Here is a 25,479-nt window from a genome sequence, read left to right as displayed (position 1 = left end):
CTCACCTCTCTGCCGGAGTCCAGTGCTGTGCCTGTGTGACCATCCTGTCTGTCCCCATCCCCCTCCTGCACTCCCCCAGCTTAGTGTGTAAATGCAGAGTATAGTGCAGCAGAAGCTGTGCTCTCACCTCTCTGCTGGAGTCCAGTGCTGTGCCTGTGCGACCATCACGTCTGTCCCCATCCCCCTCCTGCACTCCCACAGCTTAGTGTGTAAATGCAGAGTATAGTGCAGCTGAAGCTGTGCTCTCACCTCTCCGCTGGAGTCCAGTGCTGTGCCTGTGTGACCATCCTGTCTGTCCCCATCCCCCTCCTGCACTACCCCAGCTCAGTGTGTAATGCAGAGTATAGTGCAGCAGAAGCTGTGTTCTCATCTCTCTGCTGGAGTCCAGTGCTGTGCCTGCACGACCATGCTGTCTGTCCCCACCCCCCTCCTGCACTACCCTAGCTTAGTGTTTAAATGCAGAGTATAGTGCAGCAGAAGCTGTGCTCTCACCTCTCTGCTGGAGTCCAGTGCTGTGCCTGTGCAACGATCCTGTCTGTCCCCTTCCCCCTCCTGCACTACCCTAGCTTAGTGTGTAAATGCAGAGTATAGTGCAGCAGAAGCTGTGCTCTCACCTCTCTGCTAGAGTCCAGTGCTGTGCCTGTGTGACCATCCTGTCTGTCCCCATCCCCTTCCTGCACTCCTGCAGCTTAGTGTGTAAATGCAGAGTATAGTTCAGCAGAAGCTGTGCTCTCACCTCTCCGCTGGAGTACAGTGCTGTGCAACCATCCTATCTGTCCCCATCCCCTCCTGCACTCCCCCAGCTTAGTGTGTAAATGCAGAGTATAGTGCAGCAGAAGCTGTGCTCTCACCTCTTTGCTGGAGTCCAGTGCTGTGCCTGTGTGACCATCCTGTCTGTCCCCATCCCCCTCATGCACTCCCCCAGCTTAGGGTGTAATGCAGAGTATAGTGCAGCAGAAGCTGTGCTCTCACCTCTCCGCTGGAATCCAGTGCTGTGCCTGTGTGACCATCCTGTCTGTCCCCATCCCCCTCCTGCACTCCCCCAGCTTAGTGTGTAAATGCAGAGTATAGTGCAGCAGAAGCTGTGTTCCCACCTCTCCGCTGGAGTCCAGTGCTGTGCCTGTGTGACCATCCTGTCTGTCCCCATCCCCCTCCTGCACTCCCCCAGCTTAGTGTGTAAATGCAGAGTATAGTGCAGCAGAAGCTGTGCTCTCACCTCTCCGCTGGAATCCAGTACTGTGCCTGTGTGACCATCCTGTCTGTCCTCATCCCCCTCCTGCACTCCCCCAGCTTAGTGTGTAATGCAGAGTATAGTGCAGTAGAAGCTGTGCTCTCACCTCTCCGCTGAAATCCAGTGCTGTGCCTGTGTGACTATCCTGTCTGTCCCCATCCCCTTCCTGCACTCCCTGAGCTTAGTGTGTAAATGCAGAGTATAGTGCAGTAGAAGCTGTGCTCTCACCTCTCCGCTGAAATCCAGTGCTGTGCCTGTGTGACTATCCTGTCTGTCCCCATCCCCTTCCTGCACTCCCTGAGCTTAGTGTGTAAATGCAGAGTATAGTGCAGCAGAAGCTGTGCTCTCACCTCTCCGCTGGAGTCCAGTGCTGTGCCTGTGTGACCATCCTGTCTGTCCCCATCCCCCTCCTGCACTCCCCCAGCTTAGTGTGTAATGCAGAGTATAGTGCAGCAGAAGCTGTGCTCTCACCTCTCCGCTGGAGTCCAGCACTGTGCCTGTGTGACCATCCTACCTGTCCCCATCCCCCTCCTGCACTACCCTAGCTTAGTGTGTAAATGCAGAGTATAGTGCAGCAGGAGGGTGGCCTGACAGTGATCGGGTATTTCCGCCTATCTCCAAGGCTGAGAGCCGATACTGCATCTGCGCTGGAGCCGGGAAGGTAAATATTTACATCCCCGCTGTTCGGAGGGGCACAGCGAGACCGACGTGGGACTAAGGAGGATGGTGGAAGTCTCAATAGGATCCGGAGGCTTCAACCTACTGAGGTGAGTACCCACCAGCGGAATTTTTTGTAGTTACAGTTTTCTTTAAAGAGAAACCGTAACCTAGAATTGAACTTCATCCCAATCAGTAGGTGATACCCCCTTTCCTAGGAGAAATCTTTTCCTTTTCTCAAACGGATCATCAGGGGGCGCTGTATGACTGATATTGTGGTGAAACCCCTCCCACAGGGTGATGTCAGGCCCTAGGTCCTGGCAGTTTCCTGTCTGTGAAGCTCATTGCATTGTGGGAAATAGCAGCTGTTTACAGCTGGGTCCAACTGCCTACTTTCACTGACATCACCTGCTAGCAGGAAAAAATGTCACCATGTGATAAATGTCAGAATGTAAATCAGGGAGAGGAAAGATTTTACACTGGGCAAACACTGACTAAATCATTATACATAATAATTGTAAAAATGAAGAACTTTTTCATGAAATTATTTTCACTAGAGTTCCTCTTTATGTGAACCTAAAAAAAAGGGTTTCACTTACCTGAGGGTTCTGCCAACTCCCTACAGCCACCCTGTGCCCGCACCATCTCTGAACGATCCTCCGGTCCCCTGCAGCCGCCCTGTGCCCGTGCCGTCTCTGAACACTCCTGCACCCGCCCTGTGCCCGCGCCATCTCTGAACACTCCTGCACCCGCCCTGTGCCCGCGCCATCTCTGAACAATCCTCCGGCCCCCTGCAACCTCCGTGTGCCCGCGCCGTCTCTGAACGATCCTCCGGTCCCCTGCAGCCGCCCTGTGCCCGCGCCGTCTCTGAACACTCCTGCAGCCGCTCTGTGCCCAGGCCGTCTCTGAACACTCCTGCAGCCGCCCTGTGCCCACGCCATCTCTGAACACTCCTGCAGCCGCCCTGTGCCCGTGCCGTCTCTGAACACTCCTGCAGCCGCCCTGTGCCCGCGCCGTCTCTGAACACTCCTGCACCCGCCCTGTGCCCGCGCTATCTCTGAACACTCCTGCAGCCGCCCTGTGCCTGCGCCGTCTCTGAACACTCCTGCACCCGCCCTGTGCCCGCGCCGTCTCTGAACACTCCTGCACCCGCCCTGTGCCCATGCCATCTCTGAACACTCCTGCAGCCGCCTTGTGCCCGCGCCGTCTCTGAACACTCCTGCACCCGCCCTGTGCCCGCGCCGTCTCTGAATACTCCTGCAGCCGCCCTGTGCCCATGCCATCTCTGAACACTCCTGCAGCCGCCTTGTGCCCGCGCCGTCTCTGAACACTCCTGCACCCGCCCTGTCCCCGCGCTGTCTCTGAACACTCCTGCAGCCGCCATGTGCCCGCACCATCTCTGAACACTCCTGCAGCCTCCCTGTGCCCGCGCCGTCTCTGAACACTCCTGCAGCCGCTCTGTGCCCACGCCGTCTCTGAACACTCCTGCAGCCGCCCTGTGCCCACGCCATCTCTGAACACTCCTGCAGCCGCCCTGTGCCCGCGCCGTCTCTGAACACTCCTGCACCCGCCCTGTGCCCGCGCTATCTCTGAACACTCCTGCAGCCGCCCTGTGCCTGCGCCGTCTCTGAACACTCCTGCACCCGCCCTGTGCCCGCGCCGTCTCTGAACACTCCTGCACCCGCCCTTTGTATGCGCCGTCTCTGAACACTCCTGCAGCCGCCTTGTGCCCGCGCCGTCTCTGAACACTCCTGCAGCCGCCATGTGCCCGCACCATCTCTGAACACTCCTGCAGCCTCCCTGTGCCCGCGCCGTCTCTGAACACTCCTGCAGCCGCTCTGTGCCCACGCCGTCTCTGAACACTTCTGCAGCCGCCCTGTGCCCACGCCATCTCTGAACACTCCTGCAGCTGCCCTGTGCCCGCGCCGTCTCTGAACACTCCTGCTACCGCCCTGTGCCCGCGCTATCTCTGAACACTCCTGCAGCCGCCCTGTGCCTGCGCCGTCTCTGAACACTCCTGCACCCGCCCTGTGCCCGCGCCGTCTCTGAACACTCCTGCACCCGCCCTGTGTATGCGCCGTCTCTGAACACTCCTGCAGCCGCCTTGTGCCCGCGCCGTCTCTGAACACTCCTGCACCCGCCCTGTGCCCGCGCCGTCTCTGAACACTCCTGCAGCCGCCCTGTGCCCGCCGTCTCTGAACACTCCTGCAGCCACCCTGTGCCCGCGCCGTCTCTGAACACTACTGCAGCCGCCCTGTGCCCGCGCCGTCTCTGAACACTCTTGCAGCTGCCCTGTTCCCGCACCGTCTCTGAACGATCCCCTGGCCCCCTGCAGCCTCCCTGTGCATGCGCCGTCTCTGAACACTCCTGCAGCCGCCCTGTGCCCGCGCCGTTTTTGAACGATCCTACAGTGGCCGAGTTTTGATATTGGGGAGTTTTAACTTGCGCTGCGAGTGTCCTGCGCATGCAAAGTACGAGGAAATCTCATACTGCGAATGCGGAAGCGTGATTGAGGGGACACACAGCCAGGGCTGCACAGGCGACTGGCTCTGTCACCCAAATAGAAAATCAGCCATGGTGGGGGACCGGAGGGTCGTTCTGTGATGGCGCGGGTAGAAGGCCCAGGTTAGTGAAACCCTTTTTATTTAGGTTCACCTAAGTTTCACTTTAATTACCTTATATACTCGAATACAAGTCAACCTTGTGTATAAGCCAACTCCAATATTTAAGCCTCTTGAGCTGGAATTTTTTTTTATTGACTCAAGTATAAGTCTACCCAGCGAAGTTAATGGCTGCACTTGGGGCCCAGGAAGGGTTAATGACTGCACGGCATACAGTATTGCAGCCATTAACCCCTCCTGTCCCTTAAATGCAGCCAATACCTCCTCCAGACCCCCAAGTGCTGCAATTATTCACCCCTTTCCTGCAGCCCAGTATTTCCCTCCTGCCTCCTTTCCTTGGTAATTGTTGTGGCCAGGACTTTCACACCTGTGTTGTCTTGGCATTTCCTTTCCTTTAAAGTATTACTTACCGCTGGGTACATTGCTGCAAACGGGAATGTCACTATTAGTACACACACTACTCATACTAATCACACCTACATTTCTCGACTTATATGCTTTTTTTTTATTTGAAAGATTCCATCAGTCTTTCCCAAGATTGTCACAGAGGCACCCTTCAGCCTTGCTCCCAGCAGCGAGTGTGTGTGTGTGTGTGTGGGGGGGACAGATGCAATCAGGTTGTATTGTTTGCACAATTGTGGGCTAATCACTGTTATCACGATCCATTCATTAACTATTATTATTGAGCAGATTATTGGAGGAGTTACATTCTTCCTCTCCTGATTGTCTGCAGGAAGCTCAGGGCTGGCGAATCACTGCCGGGATGGAGGGCTTGTACAGAGTGCGTTCCACCACTGGTTGCTGCTCTACAGAAGGCATGGAAGGATGGACGAGGCTGGTCAGGGTGACAGCGGATCTCCAGAGCCATTGTCCAGTCCAGAGGATGCACGGTGCAGGTAGCATGTTTATGGATGACTCCAGCTAGTCCAGAGGGGGGCAGTGATGAGGCGTCCTCTCAGTCCTCTGCTCTAGCTAGTCCAGAGGGGGGCAGTGATGAGGCGTCCTCTCAGTCCTCTGCTCTAGCTAGTCCAGAGGGGGGCAGTGATGAGGCGTCCTCTCAGTCCCCTGCTTTACCTAGTCCTGGAGTAACTCTCTCTTATTCTCTCCGGAGTAACTCTCTCTTATTCTCTCCAGTGTAACTCTTATTCTCTCGGGAGTAACTCTCTTATTCTCTTGGGAGTAACTCTCTTATTCTCTCCGGAGTAACGCTCTTATTCTCTCCAGTGTAACTCTTATTCTCTCGGGAGTAACTCTCTTATTCTCTCCGGAGTAACTCTCTTATTCTCTCCAGTGTAACTCTTATTCTCTCGTGAGTAACTCTCTTATTCTCTCGGGAGTAACTCTCTTATTCTCTCCGGAGTAACTCTCTTATTCTCTCGGGAGTAACTCTCTTATTCTCTCGGGAGTAACTCTCTTATTCTCTCCGGAGTAACGCTCTTATTCTCTCCGGAGTAACTCTCTTATTCTCTCCAGTGTAACTCTTATTCTCTCGGGAGTAACTCTCTTATTCTCTCGGGAGTAACTCTCTTATTCTCTCCGGAGTAACTCTCTTATTCTCTCGGGGGTGTAACTCTTATTCTCCCCGGAGTAACTCTCCCTATTCTCTCCGGAGTAACTCTCCTATTCTCTCCGGAGTAACTCTCCCTATTCTCTCCGGAGTAACTCTCTTATTCTCTCTGGAGTAACTCTCTTATTCTCTCGGGGGTGTAACTCTTATTCTCCCCGGAGTAACTCTCCCTATTCTCTCCGGAGTAACTCTCCTATTCTCTCCGGAGTAACTCTCCCTATTCTCTCCGGAGTAACTCTCTTATTCTCTCTGGAGTAACTCTCTCTGATTCTCTCTGGAGTAATTCTCTTATTCTCTCTGGAGTAACTCTCTCTGATTCTCTCTGGAGTAACTCTTATTCTCTCTGGAGTAACTCTCTTATTCTCTCTGGAGTAACTCTACTATTCTCTCGGGAGTAACTCTCCTATTCTCTCCGGAGTAACTCTCTTATTCTCCCCGGAGTAACTCTCCCTATTCTCTCCGGAGTAACTCTCCTATTCTCTCCGGAGTAACTCTCCCTATTCTCTCTGGAGTAACTCTCCCTATTCTCTCCGGAGTAACTCTCCCTATTCTCTCTGGAGTAACTCTCTTATTCTCTCCGGAGTAACTCTCCCTATTCTCTCCGGAGTAACTCTCCCTATTCTCTCCGGAGTAACTCTCCCTATTCTCTCCGGAGTAACTCTCCCTATTCTCTCTGGAGTAACTCTCCCTATTCTCTCTGGAGTAACTCTCTGATTCTCTCTGGAGTAACTCTCTGATTCTCTCTGGAGTATTCTCTTATTCTCTCGGGAGTAACTCTCTTATTCTCTCTGGAGTAACTCTTATTCTCTCCGGAGTAACTCTCTTATTCTCTCCGGAGTAACTATTATTCTCTCCGGAGTAACTCTATTATTCTCTCCGGAGTAACTATTATTCTCCCCGGAGTAACTCTCTGATTCTCTCCGGAGTAACTCTTATTCTCTCCGGAGTAACTCTCTTATTCTCCCCGGAGTAATTCTCTTATTCTCTCGGGAGTAACTCTCTTATTCTCTCTGGAGTAACTCTCTTATTCTCCCCGGAGTAATTCTCTTATTCTCTCGGGAGTAACTCTCTTATTCTCTCCGGAGTAACTCTCTTATTCTCTCCGGAGTAACTATTATTCTCTCCGGAGTAACTCTTATTCTCTCCGGAGTAACTCTATTATTCTCTCCGGAGTAACTCTTATTCTCTCTGGAGTAACTCTCTTATTCTCCCCGGAGTATTCTCTTATTCTCTCCGGAGTAACTCTCTTATTCTCTCCGGAGTAACTCTTATTCTCTCTGGAGTAACTCTCTTATTCTCCCTGGAGTAATTCTCTTATTCTCTCTGGAGTAACTCTCTTATTCTCTCCGGAGTAACTCTCTTATTCTCTCTGGAGTAACTCTCCCTATTCTCTCCGGAGTAACTCTCCCTATTCTCTCGGGAGTAACTCTCCCTATTCTCTCCGGAGTAACTCTCCTATTCTCTCCGGAGTAACTCTCCCTATTCTCTCTGGAGTAACTCTCTTATTCTCTCCGGAGTAACTCTCCCTATTCTCTCCGGAGTAACTCTCCTATTCTCTCCGGAGTAACTCTCCCTATTCTCTCTGGAGTAACTCTCCCTATTCTCTCCGGAGTAACTCTCCCTATTCTCTCTGGAGTAACTCTCTTATTCTCCCCGGAGTAATTCTCTTATTCTCCCCGGAGTAACTCTCTTATTCTCTCTGGAGTAACTCTCTTATTCTCCCCGGAGTAATTCTCTTATTCTCTCGGGAGTAACTCTCTTATTCTCTCCGGAGTAACTCTCTTATTCTCTCCGGAGTAACTCTCTTATTCTCTCTGGAGTAACTCTCCCTATTCTCTCCGGAGTAACTCTCCCTATTCTCTCGGGAGTAACTCTCTTATTCTCTCCGGAGTAACTCTCCCTATTCTCTCCGGAGTAACTCTCCCTATTCTCTCGGGAGTAACTCTCTTATTCTCTCCGGAGTAACTCTCCCTATTCTCTCCAGAGTAACTCTCCCTATTCTCTCTGGAGTAACTCTACCTATTCTCTCCGGAGTAACTCTCTTATTCTCTCTGGAGTAACTCTCTTATTCTCCCCGGAGTAATTCTCTTATTCTCCCCGGAGTAATTCTCTTATTCTCTCCGGAGTAACTCTCTTATTCTCTCCGGAGTAACTCTCTTATTCTCCCCGGAGTAATTCTCTTATTCTCCCCGGAGTAATTCTCTTATTCTCCCCGGAGTAATTCTCTTATTCTCTCGGGAGTAACTCTCTTATTCTCTCCGGAGTAACTCTCTTATTCTCTCTGGAGTAACTCTCCCTATTCTCTCCGGAGTAACTCTCCCTATTCTCTCGGGAGTAACTCTCTTATTCTCTCCGGAGTAACTCTCCCTATTCTCTCGGGAGTAACTCTCTTATTCTCTCCGGAGTAACTCTCCCTATTCTCTCCGGAGTAACTCTACCTATTCTCTCCGGAGTAACTCTCTTATTCTCTCTGGAGTAACTCTCTTATTCTCCCCGGAGTAATTCTCTTATTCTCCCCGGAGTAATTCTCTTATTCTCTCCGGAGTAACTCTCTTATTCTCTCTGGAGTAACTCTCTTATTCTCCCCGGAGTAATTCTCTTATTCTCCCCGGAGTAATTCTCTTATTCTCCCCGGAGTAATTCTCTTATTCTCTCTGGAGTAACTCTCTTATTCTCCCCGGAGTAATTCTCTTATTCTCTCTGGAGTAACTCTCTTATTCTCTCCGGAGTAACTCTCTTATTCTCCCCAGAGTAACTCTCTTATTCTCTCCGGAGTAACTCTCTTATTCTCTCCGGAGTAACTCTCTTATTCTCTCCGGAGTAACTCTCTTATTCTCTCCGGAGTAACTCTCTTATTCTCTCTGGAGTAACTCTCTTATTCTCCCCAGAGTAACTCTCTTATTCTCCCCAGAGTAACTCTTATTCTCTCCGGAGTAACTCTCTTATTCTCTCCGGAGTAACTCTCCTATTCTCTCCGGAGTAACTCTCCCTATTCTCTCCGGAGTAACTCTCCCTATTCTCTCCGGAGTAACTCTCCCTATTCTCTCTGGAGTAACCCTCTCTTATTCTCTCTGGAGTAACTCTCCCTATTCTCTCTGTAGTAACTCTCCTATTCTCTCTGTAGTAACTCTCTCTTATTCTCTCTGGAGTAACTCTCCCTATTCTCTCTGTAGTAACTCTCCTATTCTCTCTGTAGTAACTCTCCTATTCTCTCTGTAGTAACTCTCCTATTCTCTCCACAGTAACTCTTATTCTCTCCGGAGTAACTCTCCTATTCTCTCTGGAGTAACTCTCCCTATTCTCTCTGGAGTAACTCTCCTATTCTCTCTGTAGTAACTCTCCTATTCTCTCCACAGTAACTCTTATTCTCTCTGGAGTAACTCTCTTATTCTCTCTGGAGTAACTCTCCCTATTCTCTCTGGAGTAACTCTCCCTATTCTCTCTGTAGTAACTCTCCTATTCTCTCTGTAGTAACTCTCCTATTCTCTCCACAGTAACTCTTATTCTCTCTGGAGTAACTCTCCCTATTCTCTCTGTAGTAACTCTCCTATTCTCTCTGTAGTAACTCTCCTATTCTCTCCACAGTAACTCTTATTCTCTCTGGAGTAACTCTCTTATTCTCTCTGGAGTAACTCTCCCTATTCTCTCCACAGTAACTCTTATTCTCTCTGGAGTAACTCTCTTATTCTCCCCGGAGTAATTCTCTTATTCTCTCGGGAGTAACTCTCTTATTCTCTCCTGAGGAACTCTCCTCTTCTCTATCCGGAGTAATTCTCTTATTTTTTCAGAAGTAACTCTTATTTGCCTGCAGGAATCAGGAGAATGAAGCTGACCTGTCACAGATGCTGCAGCAGTTTTGGCATGAGATGGAGCGGAGGAGGCGGTGGTTGGTGTGGCTGCATTGGTCGGGGCTGCACAGGGGCCTGCAAGCTGCACAGGAGCTGGTGAGTATCCGGCAATGTGCTGCAGCCCCCAACCTACACCCCCAACTCTGATAACTTGATTTATTATTCTGCTACAAACTAATACTTGAAACGCATCCAATAACATTACAATAGTGATGTCACCCCTTTAAGGTATACCTTATTAGGGGCAGTAATGTCACTGCTGTACTGTATACTTCACTGGGGGGGCAGTGATGTCACTGCTGTACTGTATACCTAACTGGGGGGCAGTGATGTCACTCCTGTACTGTATACCTAACTGGGGGGCAGTGATGTCACTGCTGTACTGTATACCTTATTAGGGGCAGTGATGTCACTGCTGTACTGTATAGTTCACTGGGGTGCAGTGATGTCAGTGCTGTACTGTATACCTCACTGGCGGGCAGTGATGTCACTGCTGTACTGTATACCTCACTGGGGGCAGTGATGTCACTGCTGTACTGTATACATCACTGGTGGGCATGTGATCATTGGCAGGGTTGGGAATCAATGCTGTACAGACATGTCTCCAGCCTGCAGGCTAGCGACATGTACTGTTGCTTAGGGGGGGGGGTGACGGGAGGGGTAAGGAGAGGAAATGAGTGGTACACAATGGAGTAGGCGGGGTAAGGCGGGACAATGAGTGGAACACAATGGAGTAGGCGGGGTAAGGCGGGAGAATGAGTGGAGCACAATGGAGTAGGCGGGGTAAGGCGGGACAATGAGTGGAGCACAATGGAGTGGGAGGGGTATGGAGGGAGTACACAGTACGACGCCGCAGCAGTTTTAAGATATTCCACAGTTTTATTTTATTTTTAAATTTACTTTTTAACTTTCAACTGTTTTTTTGTTTTTACTCAATGACACATCAATTGAAGTATGCCAGAGCTAAAATGTATGAACTTACAACCATTTTTATCTCTTTCCTGCTCTCAGAAGCCATTTTCTGCTAGGAAAGTGTTTTGTAGTTGGAATTTCTTATCAGTGAGGGTCACACTGTAGTCACTTCCTATCTGAGTCAGCCACTTGCATCCCTGATATTTAACTCTTTCAGGCAGAGAAAGAAAAAAAAGGAACACAGCCTAGTTATTTGTGTGCTAGGCACTGTACATACACATGACTATCTCTTGATGTCACCTCGGGTATCCTTTAAGTGCCTAACCCTAACCCCTCCTATAGCTGCCTATCTCTAACCCTTCCTGCATACTTCCAAAACATACCCCCCATGAGTGCCTAAGGAGAACACCCCCTACCTAACCCTAATCTCATCCGCCCCCCTCTTCCCCCAGTAACCCTACTTCCAAAACCTACGCACATAAGTGCCTAAGGAGAAGACCCCTCCCTAATGCCTAACCTAATCTGCCCCCCCCCCCCCCACTAACCTTACCCCCCATACTGCCAAACCTTACCCCCCATACAGTTGTGTTCAACATTATTCAACCCCCACTGAAATTGAGTGCTTTGGCCAGTTTGACATTGATTCTGATCATTTCAGTCATCTTGTTTACAATTAAATCAAAGAGGCACTTGTAAGTCAGACAAATATAACATAACATTTATAATGAAATAACCACAAATGTCTTTTCTGTGCTCACATCATTATCAGTTTTATTCAACCCCCAAGTGACATTCATTCTTAGTACTTAGTACAACATCCTTTTCCAGTTATAACCACTTTTAAACATGAAGCATAGCTTGCCACAAGTGTCCTGCAGCGATCTACGGGATATCTTAGCCCATTGATCATGGACAAAAGCCTCCAGTTCAGTCACATTCTTAGGATTGTGCGCTGCAGCTGCTTTCTCTAAGTCCCACCAGAGGTCCTCAATGGGATTTAAGTCTGGTGACTGCGATGGCCACTCCAGAATGTTCCAGCCTTTAATCTGCAACCATGCTCTAGTGGACTTGGAGGTGTGCTTGGGATCATTGTCCTGTTGAAAGGTGCAACGTCTCCCAAGCCTCAGGTTTGTGACGGACTGCATCACATTTTCATCCAATATCTCCTGGTACTGAAGAGAATTCATGGTACCTTACACATGCTGAAGCTTCCCTGTACCTGCAGAAGCAAAACAGCCCCAAAGCATGATTGACCCCCCACCATGCTTCACAGTAGGCAAGGTGTTCTTTTCTTCATAGGTCTTGTTCTTCCTCCAAACATACCATTGATCCATGGGCCCAAACAGTTCTAATTTTGTTTCATCACTCCACAGAACACTATCCCAAAACTTTTGTGGTTTGTCCACATGACTTTTGGCATACTGCAGTCAACTCTTCTTATTCTATGGAGACAGCAAGGGGGTGCGCCTCGGAGTTCTGGCATGGAGGCCTTCATTACGCAGTGTGCGCCTTATTGTCTGAGCCGAAACTTCAGTACCCGCATCTGACAAATCTTTTTTCAGTTTCTCAGCAGTCACACTTTGCGCTTCAGGTAGCGCACAACAGTCGAAGTCAGCATCTTCTTTCTGCCACGACCAGAGGCAGGACAAGGTCCTCCAGCACCCAAGGCTGAGACACCAAAGTGCGCCCCTCCATCCCCCCCACCACTGCCGTCACACACTGATTGCTATTAGACTAAGAGACGCCACAGGGCCCACAACCTCCCCAACACCTTAATATCTAGTTATCTGGCTTGCAGTCACTGCTATGTATCCCCTTTTCTTATTTATTTCTGCTTCAAACACAATTAGGAATGACAGCTGAATGAATTCTGTGCCCCCTCCTACACTGCGCCCTGAGGCTGGAGCCTCTCCAGCCTATGCCTCGGCCCGGCCCTGGCCACGACCAGGTAGCATTTCAACAGTGTCCTTTGCCTTGAATTTGTGAATGTCTGATGCTTCCTATGGTGTCTCTTGGTATGTTTAACATCTTTGCAATCTTCTTATAGCCATTGCCCTTCTTGTGAAGAGAAATCACCTCTTCTCTTGTCTTCCCGGACCATTCTCTTGACTTCACCATGTTTGTAAACACACCTGTAAATGTCTAGAAGGAGCTGAGTATCATAGTCATTTTAAATCTGCCCAATCGGTGCTTATTATGCTTGATTGCTGCTCGTTAACATCCACAGGTGTTTTCAATACCTGATTGAAAACACTTGAATGAACCTCTGTTCTTAAGAGTGGTAGTTTTTAATGGGTTGAATAATTTTGTCACTGAAGAAATCACAAAAAAAAAACAACAAAAACCATTTAATACTGTATTACAAAAACAATTGAGGTAATTTTAGTTGCTAGAACAACAGAAGGTGCGCCTACACAACTGATAACGAGTGTAAATATGCAAGGACAGCTCAGAGAAAGTCCCAGTCTAGTTGTCCTATGGCTTTGTAGCGATATGCCGTCTGTGGTATCTTCAATCAATAATCCACCACCACACCATAAGGAAACAGACTCACCAGATAAGAAGACCTATATAAGGCCTAGTAGCGCATCAGGACACTTAGGGCCGTCCCCCACCTCCTCTGGATCCTCCACTTGACCAAGGATTAATCTCTTATATAATACCACCAAGCATCAAGATATAATAATAATAATAATTGCAGTATTGCAGTATTTGTATAGCGCCTTTCTCCTGTCGGACTCAAAGCGCTTGCGAGGCAGCCATTAGAGCGCACTCAGTAGGCAGTAGCAGTGTTAGGGAGTCTTGCCCAATGAACTCCTTACTGAATTACTGGCTTACTGAACAGGCAGAGCCGAGATTCGAACTCTGGTCTCCCATGTCAGAGGCAGAGCCCTTAACCAGTACACCATCCAGCCACTGCTGGATGGTGTACTGGTTAAGGGCTCAAATGAAAAACCTCACATAGTGTAAAACCATCCAAATGTAATAAGTATAAAAAGCTGTTACACTCACAATATGATGACTTGTTATCTGGGCATAGAGTTTTTATCACGGTCTCTCCCCCGTTAGGCTGGGCTCCGGCTGCCGTACAGATCCCCTGCGAGTGGTGTCCGTGCGCACTGCGGTCACCTCTCCGGGTCAGGTCGCCGTTCCGTACACCCACGCCTGCTGACTTCAATGGAGACTCGCACTTCCGTGCCTAGGCCCCGCCCGACATGTTTCGTCATTAAGACTCATCAGGAGCACTTTTCATTTTAGTTGCATTTGGTTCTTTAACAAGTCCTTGTAAGATTTAATTCTGAACACAATTACAAATGTACACTAAATTCCCTAAAACCCTTTACAGCTTTGGGGGTTGAATAATTTTGAACACAACTGTAATTATCTAAGGAGAAGACCCCCTACATATATGCCTAACCCCCTAACCCCCCCCCCCCCAAAAAAAATATAACTGCCTTAACTTACCTAGAAACCGGCACCCAAACGACCAGTAGTTGTAGCCAAGCAACCATAATTGGCTACAACCATTAAGTACTATGTAGCAGCCTATTGGGTACTGGCCACATCAGGCACCAAAATTACTGCTTGAACGGCTAGTGACTAAAGCTAGTAACACAGACAGCTGCTAGTCGCTGCCAATCGCAGGGCCCCATTGACCCGATCCAGCCAGATCTCTTGCTCACACATCGGGGTAGGCGGAGGAGGGGGGGCTGTACACACAGAAGATTCTTACCAGAAGGATCTTTACAGACCGCCTTAGCTGTGTAATGTGTACACGTTAGGAGATGGATGGCCGGTATAACCGAATCTTATCGTTGTAGGATAGGAAGCGTCTGCTGGAGAATAGCTGGATGAAGTGGAGGCGGAGCCACCTGCAGAGCCGAACGCTGTCCCTCCTCCTGGCCCGCGAAGAGCGACGTCTGTGCCTCAACGTAAAGTATTACATATATATATTATTTATTACTGGATAAAAGGCTTTACCAGGGGTGGAAAATGATGTACGGTAAGAACACCTCATCAACATGCAAAATACAAGAACAATACAAATCCAATCAATATCTGGTGTGACGAGCCTTTCGCCTTCACAACAGCATCAATTCTCATCGTTACACACAGGCAGGGATTATGTAAGATCATTGTCAGGTGTATGAATAATCTGTTATACCAAACAGGTGCTAATGGTTATCAAAGTCATTAACGGAGACCAAAAATGTCAAGTAGGAGGTTTAAAATTGTGTGAGGAACAACCCAACTCTGGATTGGAAGACCGTTTGAGGTCACCAGTAATACATTATGGCAAGACTGAAGTCACCGGTCATACGTTATGGCAAGACTGAAGTCACCGGTCATACATTATGGCAAGACTGAGGTCACCGGTCATACGTTATGGCAAGACTGAGGTCACCGGTCATGTTATGGCAAGACTGAGGTCACCGGTCATGTTATGGCAAGACTGAGGTCACCGGTCATACATTATGGCAAGACTGAGGTCACCGGTCATACGTTATGGCAAGACTGAAGTCACCGGTCATACATTATGGCAAGACTGAGGTCACCGGTCATACGTTATGGCAAGACTGAGGTCACCGGTCATGTTATGGCAAGACTGAGGTGACCGGTCATACATTATGGCAAGACTGAGGTCACCGGTCATACATTATGGCAAGACTGAGGTCACCGGTCATACGTTATGGCAAGACTGAGGTCACCGGTCATACGTTATGTCAAGACTGAGGTCACCGGTCATACGTTATGGCAAGACTGAGGTCACCGGTCATACGTTATGGCAAGACTGAAGTCACTGGTCATACGTTATGGCGAAACTGAAGTCACCGGTCATACGTTATGGCAAGACTGAGGTCACCGGTCATACGTTATGGCAAGGCTGAGGTCACCGGTCATACGTTATGGCAAGGCTGAGGTCACCGGTCATACGTTATGGCAAGACTGAGGTCACCGGTCATACATTATGGCAAGGCTGAAATCACCGGTCATACGTTATGGCAAGACTGAGGTCACCGGTCATACGTTATCGCAAGACTGAGGTCACCGGTCATACGTTATGGCAAGGCTGAGGTCACCGGTCATACGTTATCGCAAGACTGAGGTCACCGGTCATACGTTATGACAAGACTGAAGTCACCGATCATACGTTATGGCAAGACAGAGGGGGTATAAAACTGCTTTGAAGGAGACACGGGCAACGCTGAGGACCACAGACCTATCATGGTCACTTTCCATTGCTGAGATCTGGCAGAAGCCTGTGTGACCAAGGTGCTGTCTGGCTAAGAGAGGTTGTGATGGAAGAATTGTGGCCTAAAAGCCACGCTACACAACCACACAATGGTGCTCCAGGCATGACGCTTTTATTTTATACTGCTGGTCTCCATGGTGATGGCCATAAGCTCAGTGGCCAGTGTCAGTAGATGGACAGCAGAGGTCTGTGGTGCCCGGGTCACATTTGTTTTAGAAAACGCACATACTAGTCTATGGGCTGCACAAAGAGTGCATCCTGTGTGCAGAGCGCATGCGTTCTGCAAGCAATGCTTTCATTTCATGCATTTTGCCTAAATAAGGTAAAAAGTAATCTGAGAATGGTTTATTTTTACTTGTTATATAAGAATTAATGGAAACGCAAAAACACACATGGAAAAACCGCCCATAGCAGAAGACTCATGCGTTGCGCATGCGTTTTACACTATGTGCTATGGGGAAAGCGTGTGCCATCCTGCTAAGGGCTTGATTCACAAAGCGGTGCTAACCTACTTAGCACGTCTAAAGTCTTTAGACACGCTAACCAGGGTGCTAAGTAGGTTAGCACCGGATTTCTCAATCAGATCGCGCGCTAACTTTGCACGTGCAAAGTTTTATGCGCGCAAAGTTTTACGCGCGCTAAGTCCCATAGGCTTTAATGGGCACTTCGCGCGGAGCGCCCTGCGCTCTGTGCAGTACGCACATAAAGTTTTATGCGCGAAAAGCTTGTTTAGACGTGCTAAGGGGGTTTTCACAGGCGTGCTAACAGTTAGCACCGCTTTGTGAATCAAGCCCTAAGTGTGTTCCCTGCCTGATAGTTTCTTGCAATATTTTAATATTTGGCCACTAGATGTCCTCCACACACTTTATTCCTCCTGTGTACTGTGTAATACATACAAGGGTTACAGGAGATCAAGTCCTGCGGGGCGAGATATTCTGCTACTGGGATAGTAAGTAGTTGAACCATAAAGTATTACTGAGAACCTTTATTCCTCAGTAGCTGGATGTGCGGTCTGCCTGGAAACCCCTCAGTATGTGAGCAATAGTTTGTAGAATATTTCCTGTCCAAGCGATTCATTCAGCGGTGTATGCCAGTTCAGCTGTCCTGCTTGTAGAGCAGCTGTGTGAGGGAAACTGATGGCATCAGTGTCAGACTTTACTACATACAGAGGTGCAAATATTGCTGGCGTCACCTAGTCTGGGATGAGAGATCGATTATTAGGGGCCAATGCCAGATCCATGGGGTATTAAAGCCCAGGAAGGCTTTTGATAAGATGTAATCTAATTATAGGGGCCCATACACCTAACGATTTTCCCGCCGATCTACAGCAGATTCGATCACTGTGATAGAATCTGATGTGAAATCGTTGCGCAAACACTGACCAAACGATCAATTTCCATCCGAAATCGATTGTTCCTGTCGACCCGTCCGTGCAGAAGATTTCGCTCAATCGCCGGCGGGTCAGGAGTGCATCGATTGTGGCAATACATTCACTGATCCGGCCGGCGCGCATCCCCGCTGTCACTGCTGCTCCTCCTCCGCTGGGTTCCGGCAGGCTTCACTTCTTCCTGTCCGGACAGGAAGTTTAAACAGTAGAGGGCGCTCTACTATTTATACTTCCCTGGACAGAAAGAAGTGAAGCCTGCCGGAGCTCAGCAGAGAAGCAGCAGCGACGCGCTGACGGAGCAGGTAATGTATGGGGGGGGGGGGGGGGGGGGGGGGGCGCCGGCAGCTTCACAGATGGTGAATCGATTTTATGCCGAGATCGATTCACAATGTTTGCAGTAAAGGCAGCCATACGATCCTTCTCTAATCAGATTGGATCAGAGAGGGATCTGTCAGCTGGTCGATCTGATGGCAAATCGACCAGTGTATGGCCACCTTATCTGTGTCCTGCCTGTGATAGTTGGAAAGTTAACCCCTTGCCGTCACACTGTAAATGAGATACGACGTATTTGATATGGAAAATGGCGAATGCATCACACAGGGCACCATTTTATAAGCTACTGACCCCCGAGTTGCTGATGGGCAAAAAATATCTGAGTTTGATGAAGGACTGAAAATGGACCAATCAAATCTCAACAAGGTGGAATGCGATTGGTTCATTTTCAAGCTACGTACATTTGTATTTTCGTTTTTAATCCATTTTATCTGCATCTGAGTTTTGTGTCTCTTATGCCGGCACACACCATACAATTTCCTGTTAGATTTAGCTGCCAGATCAATTGTTTTCCACTATGTCCGATCATAATTTTGATTGATTTTCCGAATGATTTCCGTTCCCTTCTATGGAAATCGATCAAAATTCAGATCGGACATGATGGAAATAATCGATCCGGCTGGTAAATCTGACAGAAAATTGTATGGTGTGTGCCGGCATAAGACGGACACAAAACTCAGATGCAGATAAAATGGATTAAAAACAAGATAATACAAATGTACGTAACATGAGACACAATTTGTGATTGCAGCCTAGTCACACAATGATTCTCTTATTTGTCCCAGGTCCTGACAAGATGGCGGCAGCGGACAGCCTGTAGGAAGCTGCTGGGAGGTGTCTCGGGAAATTGATGAGTCCATATGACCTTGATTATGTGGGAGGAGCATTCTGAGTCTGCAGCATTCTAGGAAAAAAAATTCCCGCCTCTCTGCCAGAGGAATTCCCAACCTCCCACCTCTCTGCCAGAATTCCCAGCCTCCCGCCTCTCTGCCAGAATTCCCAGCCTCCCGCCTGCCTCTCTGCCAGAATTCCAGCCTCCCGCCTCTCTGCCAGAATTCCAGCCTCCCGCCTCTCTGCCAGAATTTCAGCCTCCCGCCTCTCTGCCAGAATTTCAGCCTCCCGCCTCTCTGCCAGAATTCCCAGCCTCCCGCCTCTCTGCCAGAATTCCCAGCCTCCCGCCTCTCTGCCAGAATTCCCAGCCTCCCGCCTCTCTGCCAGAATTCCCAGCCTCCCATCTCTCTGCCAGAATTCCCAGCCTCCTGCCTCTCTGCCAGAATTCCAGCCTCCCATCTCTCTGCCAGAATTCCCAGCCTCCCGCCTCTCTGCCAGAATTCCCAGCCTCCCATCTCTCTGCCAGAATTCCAGCCTCCTGCCTCTCTGCCAGAATTCCCAGCCTCCCGCCTCTCTGCCAGAATTCCCAGCCTCCCGCCTCTCTGCCAGAATTTCAGCCTCCCATCTCTCTGCCAGAATTCCAGCCTCCATCGAAGAGGATATTTCACCATGTATAACACTGGACTCAAACTTCCTCCCGAAACACAAACTGATTTTATATTTTATGCATTCTCATACTGTAATTAAATAACATGGAATTTTTTGGATTTGACAATTATGAACTTACCTTAGACAAGTCAACACTCTTTTTAAAGTGGATGTGAGATATACTTTTACTCGTTGCATAATTGTGTTCCTTTTATATAGTTTATAGGGCATGCCTCAAGCCAAATACTTTAAATACTCTGATTCCCTATAAACTAAACAAGCCTCGCCCACAGTTTCTCCAGAGTGCCTTGGCACCGTAGCAAGGGCTTATGGGAGCTGTCTGGGCAGGAGGAGGTTACTAGCCAGAGATTTCAGAGGCAGAGGGGAGGAGTGACATTTTCCACAGGCTGAGGGTTGGAGATGCTATCAGCTTGCCTGTTGAACTTGGTTGCAGCTGGATTTGCTGTGTAAACGTTAGATAAGATATATAGACAAGTTACTTGTTATAGTTAGTTTTTCATCTTGGATCTGCTTTAACCTTCCTGGCGGTAACCCTGACCGTAGTTCGGGGTAAGCCGCGCAGGAGGTTTTCTCAGGCCCTGCTCGGCCGATTTTCTTAATTTTTTTTTTTGCTGGACGCAGCTAGCACTTTGCTAGCTGCGCCAGCACACTGATCGCCGCCACCCCGCGCCCGATCGCTGCTATCCGTTGCGGCGCGCCCCCCCCCCCCCAGACCCCGTGCGCTGCCTGTCCAATCAGTGCCAGGCAGCGCCGAGGGGTGGATCGGGACTCCCAACGACGTCGCTGACGTCATCCCGCCCCGTCGCCATAGCGATGGGGGAAGCCCTCCAGGAAATCCCGTTCTTTGAACGGGATTTCCTGATCGGAAATCGCCGAAGGCGATCGAAGCGGGCGGGGGGATGCCGCCGAGCAGCGGCTATCATGTAGCGAGCCCTGGGCTCGCTACGATTTAAAAAAAAAAAAAAACTGCCGCGCTGCCTCCTGGCGGAATTTTTCATACCGCCAGGAGGGTTAAAGGGACTCTAATCAGAGCTTTAAAAATGAAAATCTGCACTTACCTGGAGCTTCCTCCTGTGCCCCCCATAACCCGCGAGGAGCACGGAGGGGACTCAGGACGCCGGGGGACCTGTGGGCTGCAGGAAGCCCCAGAGGGGACTCGGGACGCCGGGGGACCTGTGGGCTGCAGGAAGCCCCAGAGGGGACTCGGGATGCCAGGGGACCTGTGGGCTGTAGGAAGCCCCAGAGGGGACTCGGGACGCCGGGGGGACCTGTGGGCTGCAGGAAGCCCCAGAGGGGACTCGGGACGCCGGGGGACCTGTGGGCTGCAGGAAGCCCCAGAGGGGACTCGGGATGCAGGGGGACCTGTGGGCTGCAGGAAGCCCCAGAGGGGACTCGGGATGCAGGGGGACCTGTGGGCTGCAGGAAGCCCCAGAGGGGACTCGGGACGCCGAGGGACCTGTGGGCTGCAGGAAGCCCCAGAGGGGACTTGGGACGCAGGGGACCTGTGGGCTGCAGGAAGCCCCAGAGGGGACTCGGGACGCCGGGGGGACCTGTGGGCTGCAGGAAGCCCCAGAGGGGACTCGAGGGGACTCGGGATGCAGGGGGACCTGTGGGCTGCAGGAAGCCCCAGAGGGGACTCGGGACGCCGAGGGACCTGTGGGCTGCAGGAAGCCCCAGAGGGGACTTGGGACGCAGGGGACCTGTGGGCTGCAGGAAGCCCCAGAGGGGACTCGGGACGCCGGGGGGACCTGTGGGCTGTAGGAAGCCCCAGAGGGGACTCGGGACGCCGGGGGACCTGTGGGCTGCAGGAAGCCCCAGAGGGGACTTGGGACGCAGGGGACCTGTGGGCTGCAGGAAGCCCCAGAGGGGACTCGGGACGCCGGGGGGACCTGTGGGCTGTAGGAAGCCCCAGAGGGGACTCGGGACGCCGGGGGACCTGTGGGCTGCAGGAAGCCCCAGAGGGGACTCGGGACGCAGGGGACCTGTGGGCTGCAGGAAGCCCCAGAGGGGACTCAGGATGCCAGGGGACCTGTGGGCTGCAGGAAGCCCCAGAGGGGACTTGGGACGCAGGGGACCTGTGGGCTGCAGGAAGCCCCAGAGGGGACTCGGGACGCCGGGGGACCTGTGGGCTGCAGGAAGCCCCAGAGGGGACTCGGGACGCCGGGGGACCTGTGGGCTGCAGGAAGCCCCAGAGGGGACTCGGGACGCCGGGGGACCTGTGGGCTGCAGGAAGCCCCAGTTAGCTGCAGATTTTCATGTTAAAGCTTTGATCAGGGTCCATGTGCAGGAAATTTTGAAAACTTATCAAATGAACCTCCCAGTTCATAAACAGTTTGCAGGAAGCATTCACTTACCTGTGGGAGACGGCTCCATATCACCCCCCCCCCCCCCTTTATACGGAATCCTCCATCTTGTCTCTTCCGGTGCCTCAGAACCGTAGGTTGAAAATGATATAGTGCGGAGTTACTGAACGGGAATCAAAAGTGAGAGAGGTATGGAGGCTGCCCTACTTATTTCCTGTTAAACAATATCAGTTGCCTGTCAGACACTACTGCAGCCAAAGAGATCAGCAGGACTGATTCACACCAGAAACAAGCATGCAGCTAATCCAGTCTGACTTTAGTCAGAGCACCTGATCTGCATGCTTGTTCAGGGGCTAGGGCTAAGTATTAGAGACACAGGATCAGCAGGAGAGTCAGGCAACTGGTATAGCTTAAAAGGAAATTTATATGGAAGCTTCCATATTCCTCTGGCTTTAGTTCTTTAGGAGGAGGAGCTGTGAGAACATGTTGGTCTCCCATCTGCAGAGTCCATAGGAGGAAGGCTATGCTGGACTCCTAAATCCAAAGGCTGGAAACAGGCCCACCTGATACCCGAGGACTTCCTGCTGTACCCCCATGTCAGCTGCTGCTACATCAGGTTCATTTGTTAGTTATCCTGTAATGCGCTCTTTTTTCCTCTTGTAAATAAATCATGTGAAGGCTGATCCTCCTGCTCCTGAGTACACACAGAAAGCCAACCCTCACCTCTGAGCCCATACCATAGAGATTATATGGTTGCCTAGGAACCAGCTTGTCTGCATAACTTTTGCAGGATGTAGCATAGGCATTTGCAACTAAATCTCTCATCAGCACAATTTCTGTTTACCATGTAACCATCACAGTGATTGTATGTACAGTGATTGTACGTGTATGTACACCTTCCGCATCTTCTTTCACCAAATCTCAGCTGGCTGGTATATACTCGAATATAAGTCTAGCCCATGCATAAGTCGACCACAATATGTGACCCTGATAAGGTGGATTTTTTTAAATGACTCAGGTATAAGACTACCCAGCAAAGTTAATGGCTGCACTTGTGGACTGGGAGGGGTTAATGACCACAGTGCATGAAGTATTGCAGCCATTAACCCCCTCCTGGTCCCCAAAGTGCAGCTAATAACTGCTCCAGGGGCCCACATGCACCATTAAAGCTAATGGGAACCCGTTTTACAATAAAAAAAAGTCAGATACTCACCTAAGGAGAGGGAGGCTCTGGGTCCCATAGAGAACTCCCTCTCCTGGTCCCCGCTGTTGTCCTGGCACCCCCGTAGCGGTATTCAAACGTTTCGGTCAAGTACCGCTGTCTCCCAGCCGAAGGGAGGCTTCGGATATGCTTCGGGAGCCTGAGTGCTCCCGAAGATGGGCCGCTCTACACTGCGCACGCGCGCGCCCTCGCATGTGCGCAGCCTGTCTTCAGGAGGACTTGGCTCCCGAAGACCCCTCAGCGGGGGATGTGAATGGGGGAGCCAGAAGAGAAGAGAGGACGCTGCCTCTGGTGGTGGATTGTGGCAGCTTCTGCTGTGGCACTCAGCATTTTACTTGTGGGGGGAGGGGAATAGAGAGATGTGGCCCCACTTTGGGTCATGGGGGGGTGAGATTTGCTGGTAATTTGGTGCTGCGCGCAGGGGCGGAGCGGGGGCAGGAGAGAGAGGCCACTACCCCACAGGCTATAAGTGGAGAGATTCAAGACTGACTCGTGTATAAGCCGATCCCCACACTTTATACTAGGAGCCAGTCCTACATTTCTTGCCTCATGGTTGAGTATATACGGTGGATCGTGGCCCCCGGGGGCTGGGACATGGATGTGCGGTCAGAGAGACAGGCGGCGGGGGTGGGGGGGGGGGCAACGTGACACCCCCTCTTGTTTCTGCCATCTCAAGGACTTAATAGAAATAAAGAAACAACATAAAATCAAACCTTCTGCTGTATTTCACACCCTCTTACAAATACAAAATATTTCAGACTACATTCCCTGTACAATTCCAAGCTTCAGAAGGGAACCAGTCATGTCACAAAGTAATAATACTGCGGTGGCAGCAGCAGGAGGGTCAGGCTTCCTGTGCGAGTGTCAGCTGCAGATGTCCAAACTCCTCCCCCACAAAACCGGCCAATGACATGCTGATATCTATAGCTTGCATGCAGCTTGGATATGTATGGGCCCAGTTCCAAAATACATGGAATTCAGAACTTAGCATTTCACTAAACGGCTCAAATCACCTACATGAGAGGCAGGGGGCGCTGCGAGGAGAGGCCATGTGCAGGAAGACAACCCCACCCACTTCCTTTGTGTGTAGATATGACCCCGCCCACTTCATATGAGTGCACAGAATAGCCCCACCCACTTTCCAGTAGTGAGCTGATTCCTCCCACTTCCATGACCCCGCCCATTTCCTCTGAGTGTGCAGAAAGACACCCCCACCCACTTTATAATATTCTGTATAATCTAGGGGGACATGGAAAGTGAGGGGCAGTCTGTATAGACAGTGGATGAGCCTCTCTCAGGGCTGTAAGGCATGACTTCCCCAGTATGTTCTGTAACATGGCAGGCTCACCTCAAAGTATCCTATGCTAAAGCTTGTCTCCAGGCAACCAAAAATCAGCAGCAGCCTGAGAACCCCGCCTCCAGCAGCAACTTCTGTGGTGGGAGGGGCATACCCACCTCCAGCAGCAGCTCCTGTGGTGGGAGGGGCATTTCCTGCCTCCAGCAGCTCCTGTGGTGGGAGAGGCATTTCCTGCCTCCAGCAGCAGCTGTAGTGGGATGAGCATCCCCACCTCCAGCAGCAGCTCCTGTGGTGGGTGGGGCATTTCCTGCCTCCAGCAGCAGCTGTAGTGGGAGGAGGATCCCCACCTCCAGAAGCAGCTCCTGTGGTGGGTGGGGCATTTCCTGCCTCCAGCAGCAGCTGTAGTGGGAGGAGGATCCCCACCTCCAGCAGCAGCTCCTGTGGTGGGAGGGGCATTTCCTGCCTCCAGCAGCAGCTGTAGTGGGAGGAGGATCCCCACCTCCAGCAGCAGCTCCTGTGGTGGGTGGGGCATTTCCTGCCTCCAGCAGCAGCTGTAGTGGGAGGAGGATCCCCACCTCCAGCAGCAGCTCCTGTGGTGGGAGGGGCATTTCCTGCCTCCAGCAGCAGCTGTAGTGGGAGGAGGATCCCCACCTCCAGCAGCAGCTCCTGTGGTGGGTGGGGCATTTCCTGCCTCCAGCAGCAGCTGTAGTGGGAGGAGCATTCCCGCCTCCAGCAGCAGCTCCTGTGGTGGGCAGGGAGGACACAGCCTTCCTCCAAATCCTCACACAAGGAAGAGCGCAGTCATGACGCCTCACACAAGCATATCCTGATCTTCCTCCGTCGTCCACAGAAAAAACGTTGGTTCAGGTTGCTGGCTGTGCTGTCTGGCTGGCCAAGGTTGAAGAGCTGGCTGGACAGAACTGCTGATGTTTGGGGTTCAGCATCTACAGTATAAACCATGAATGAGAGCGGAGGATGGACGGCTACCAGAGAGGTGGCACAGCCCCAGAATGTATACTATTCAGCTATAACCACTTTATTTTCTCCGCCCCTTACACGCGGGACGTCGTCTGACTGGAGGACGGTGCAATGACAGCTTGGAAGAGAAGTGCCAACTCCAGGATCCCCCTAAAAGGCAGCCCCCACTCCAGGGTCCCCCTAGAAGGCAGCCCCCACTCTAAGGTCCCCCTAGAAGGCAGCCCCCACTCCAGGGTCCCCCTAGAAGGCAGCCCCCACTCTAAGGTCCCCCTAGAAGGCAGCCCCCACTCCAGGGTCCCCCTAGAATGCAGCCATGTTAATTCTAGAGCATTTAAATTGTATCGTTCATTTCATAACCCCCCCCCCCCC

The 25,479-nt window shown here is 50.8% G+C and overlaps 1 protein-coding gene across 5 annotated transcripts in view; it reads left to right on the top strand.

Moving 5' to 3' along the window:
• The window catches only part of C6H1orf167 (chromosome 6 C1orf167 homolog), a 185,829-nt gene extending 166,425 nt beyond the window's left edge, over positions 1–19,404 (top strand). For 2 of the 5 annotated variants that reach the window (XM_068238751.1, XM_068238752.1), the window contains exons 11-14: positions 5,243–5,405; positions 9,888–10,020; positions 14,658–14,768; positions 18,596–19,404. In XM_068238751.1, the coding sequence (XP_068094852.1) occupies positions 5,243–5,405; positions 9,888–10,020; positions 14,658–14,768; positions 18,596–18,661 (473 nt within the window). In that variant the 3' untranslated portion in view covers positions 18,662–19,404. Of the gene's footprint in view, positions 1–5,242; positions 5,406–9,887; positions 10,021–14,657; positions 14,769–18,595 lie in introns of those variants that run through there. The other 3 variants (XM_068238753.1, XM_068238754.1, XM_068238755.1) reach the window with 3 other exon arrangements.
• The last annotated feature ends 6,075 nt before the right edge of the window (positions 19,405–25,479 follow it).

This window comes from Hyperolius riggenbachi, chromosome 6, assembly GCF_040937935.1.
Source record: "Hyperolius riggenbachi isolate aHypRig1 chromosome 6, aHypRig1.pri, whole genome shotgun sequence".
NCBI lineage: Eukaryota > Metazoa > Chordata > Amphibia > Anura > Hyperoliidae > Hyperolius > Hyperolius riggenbachi.
This window is presented reverse-complemented; position numbering and strand designations above follow the sequence as displayed.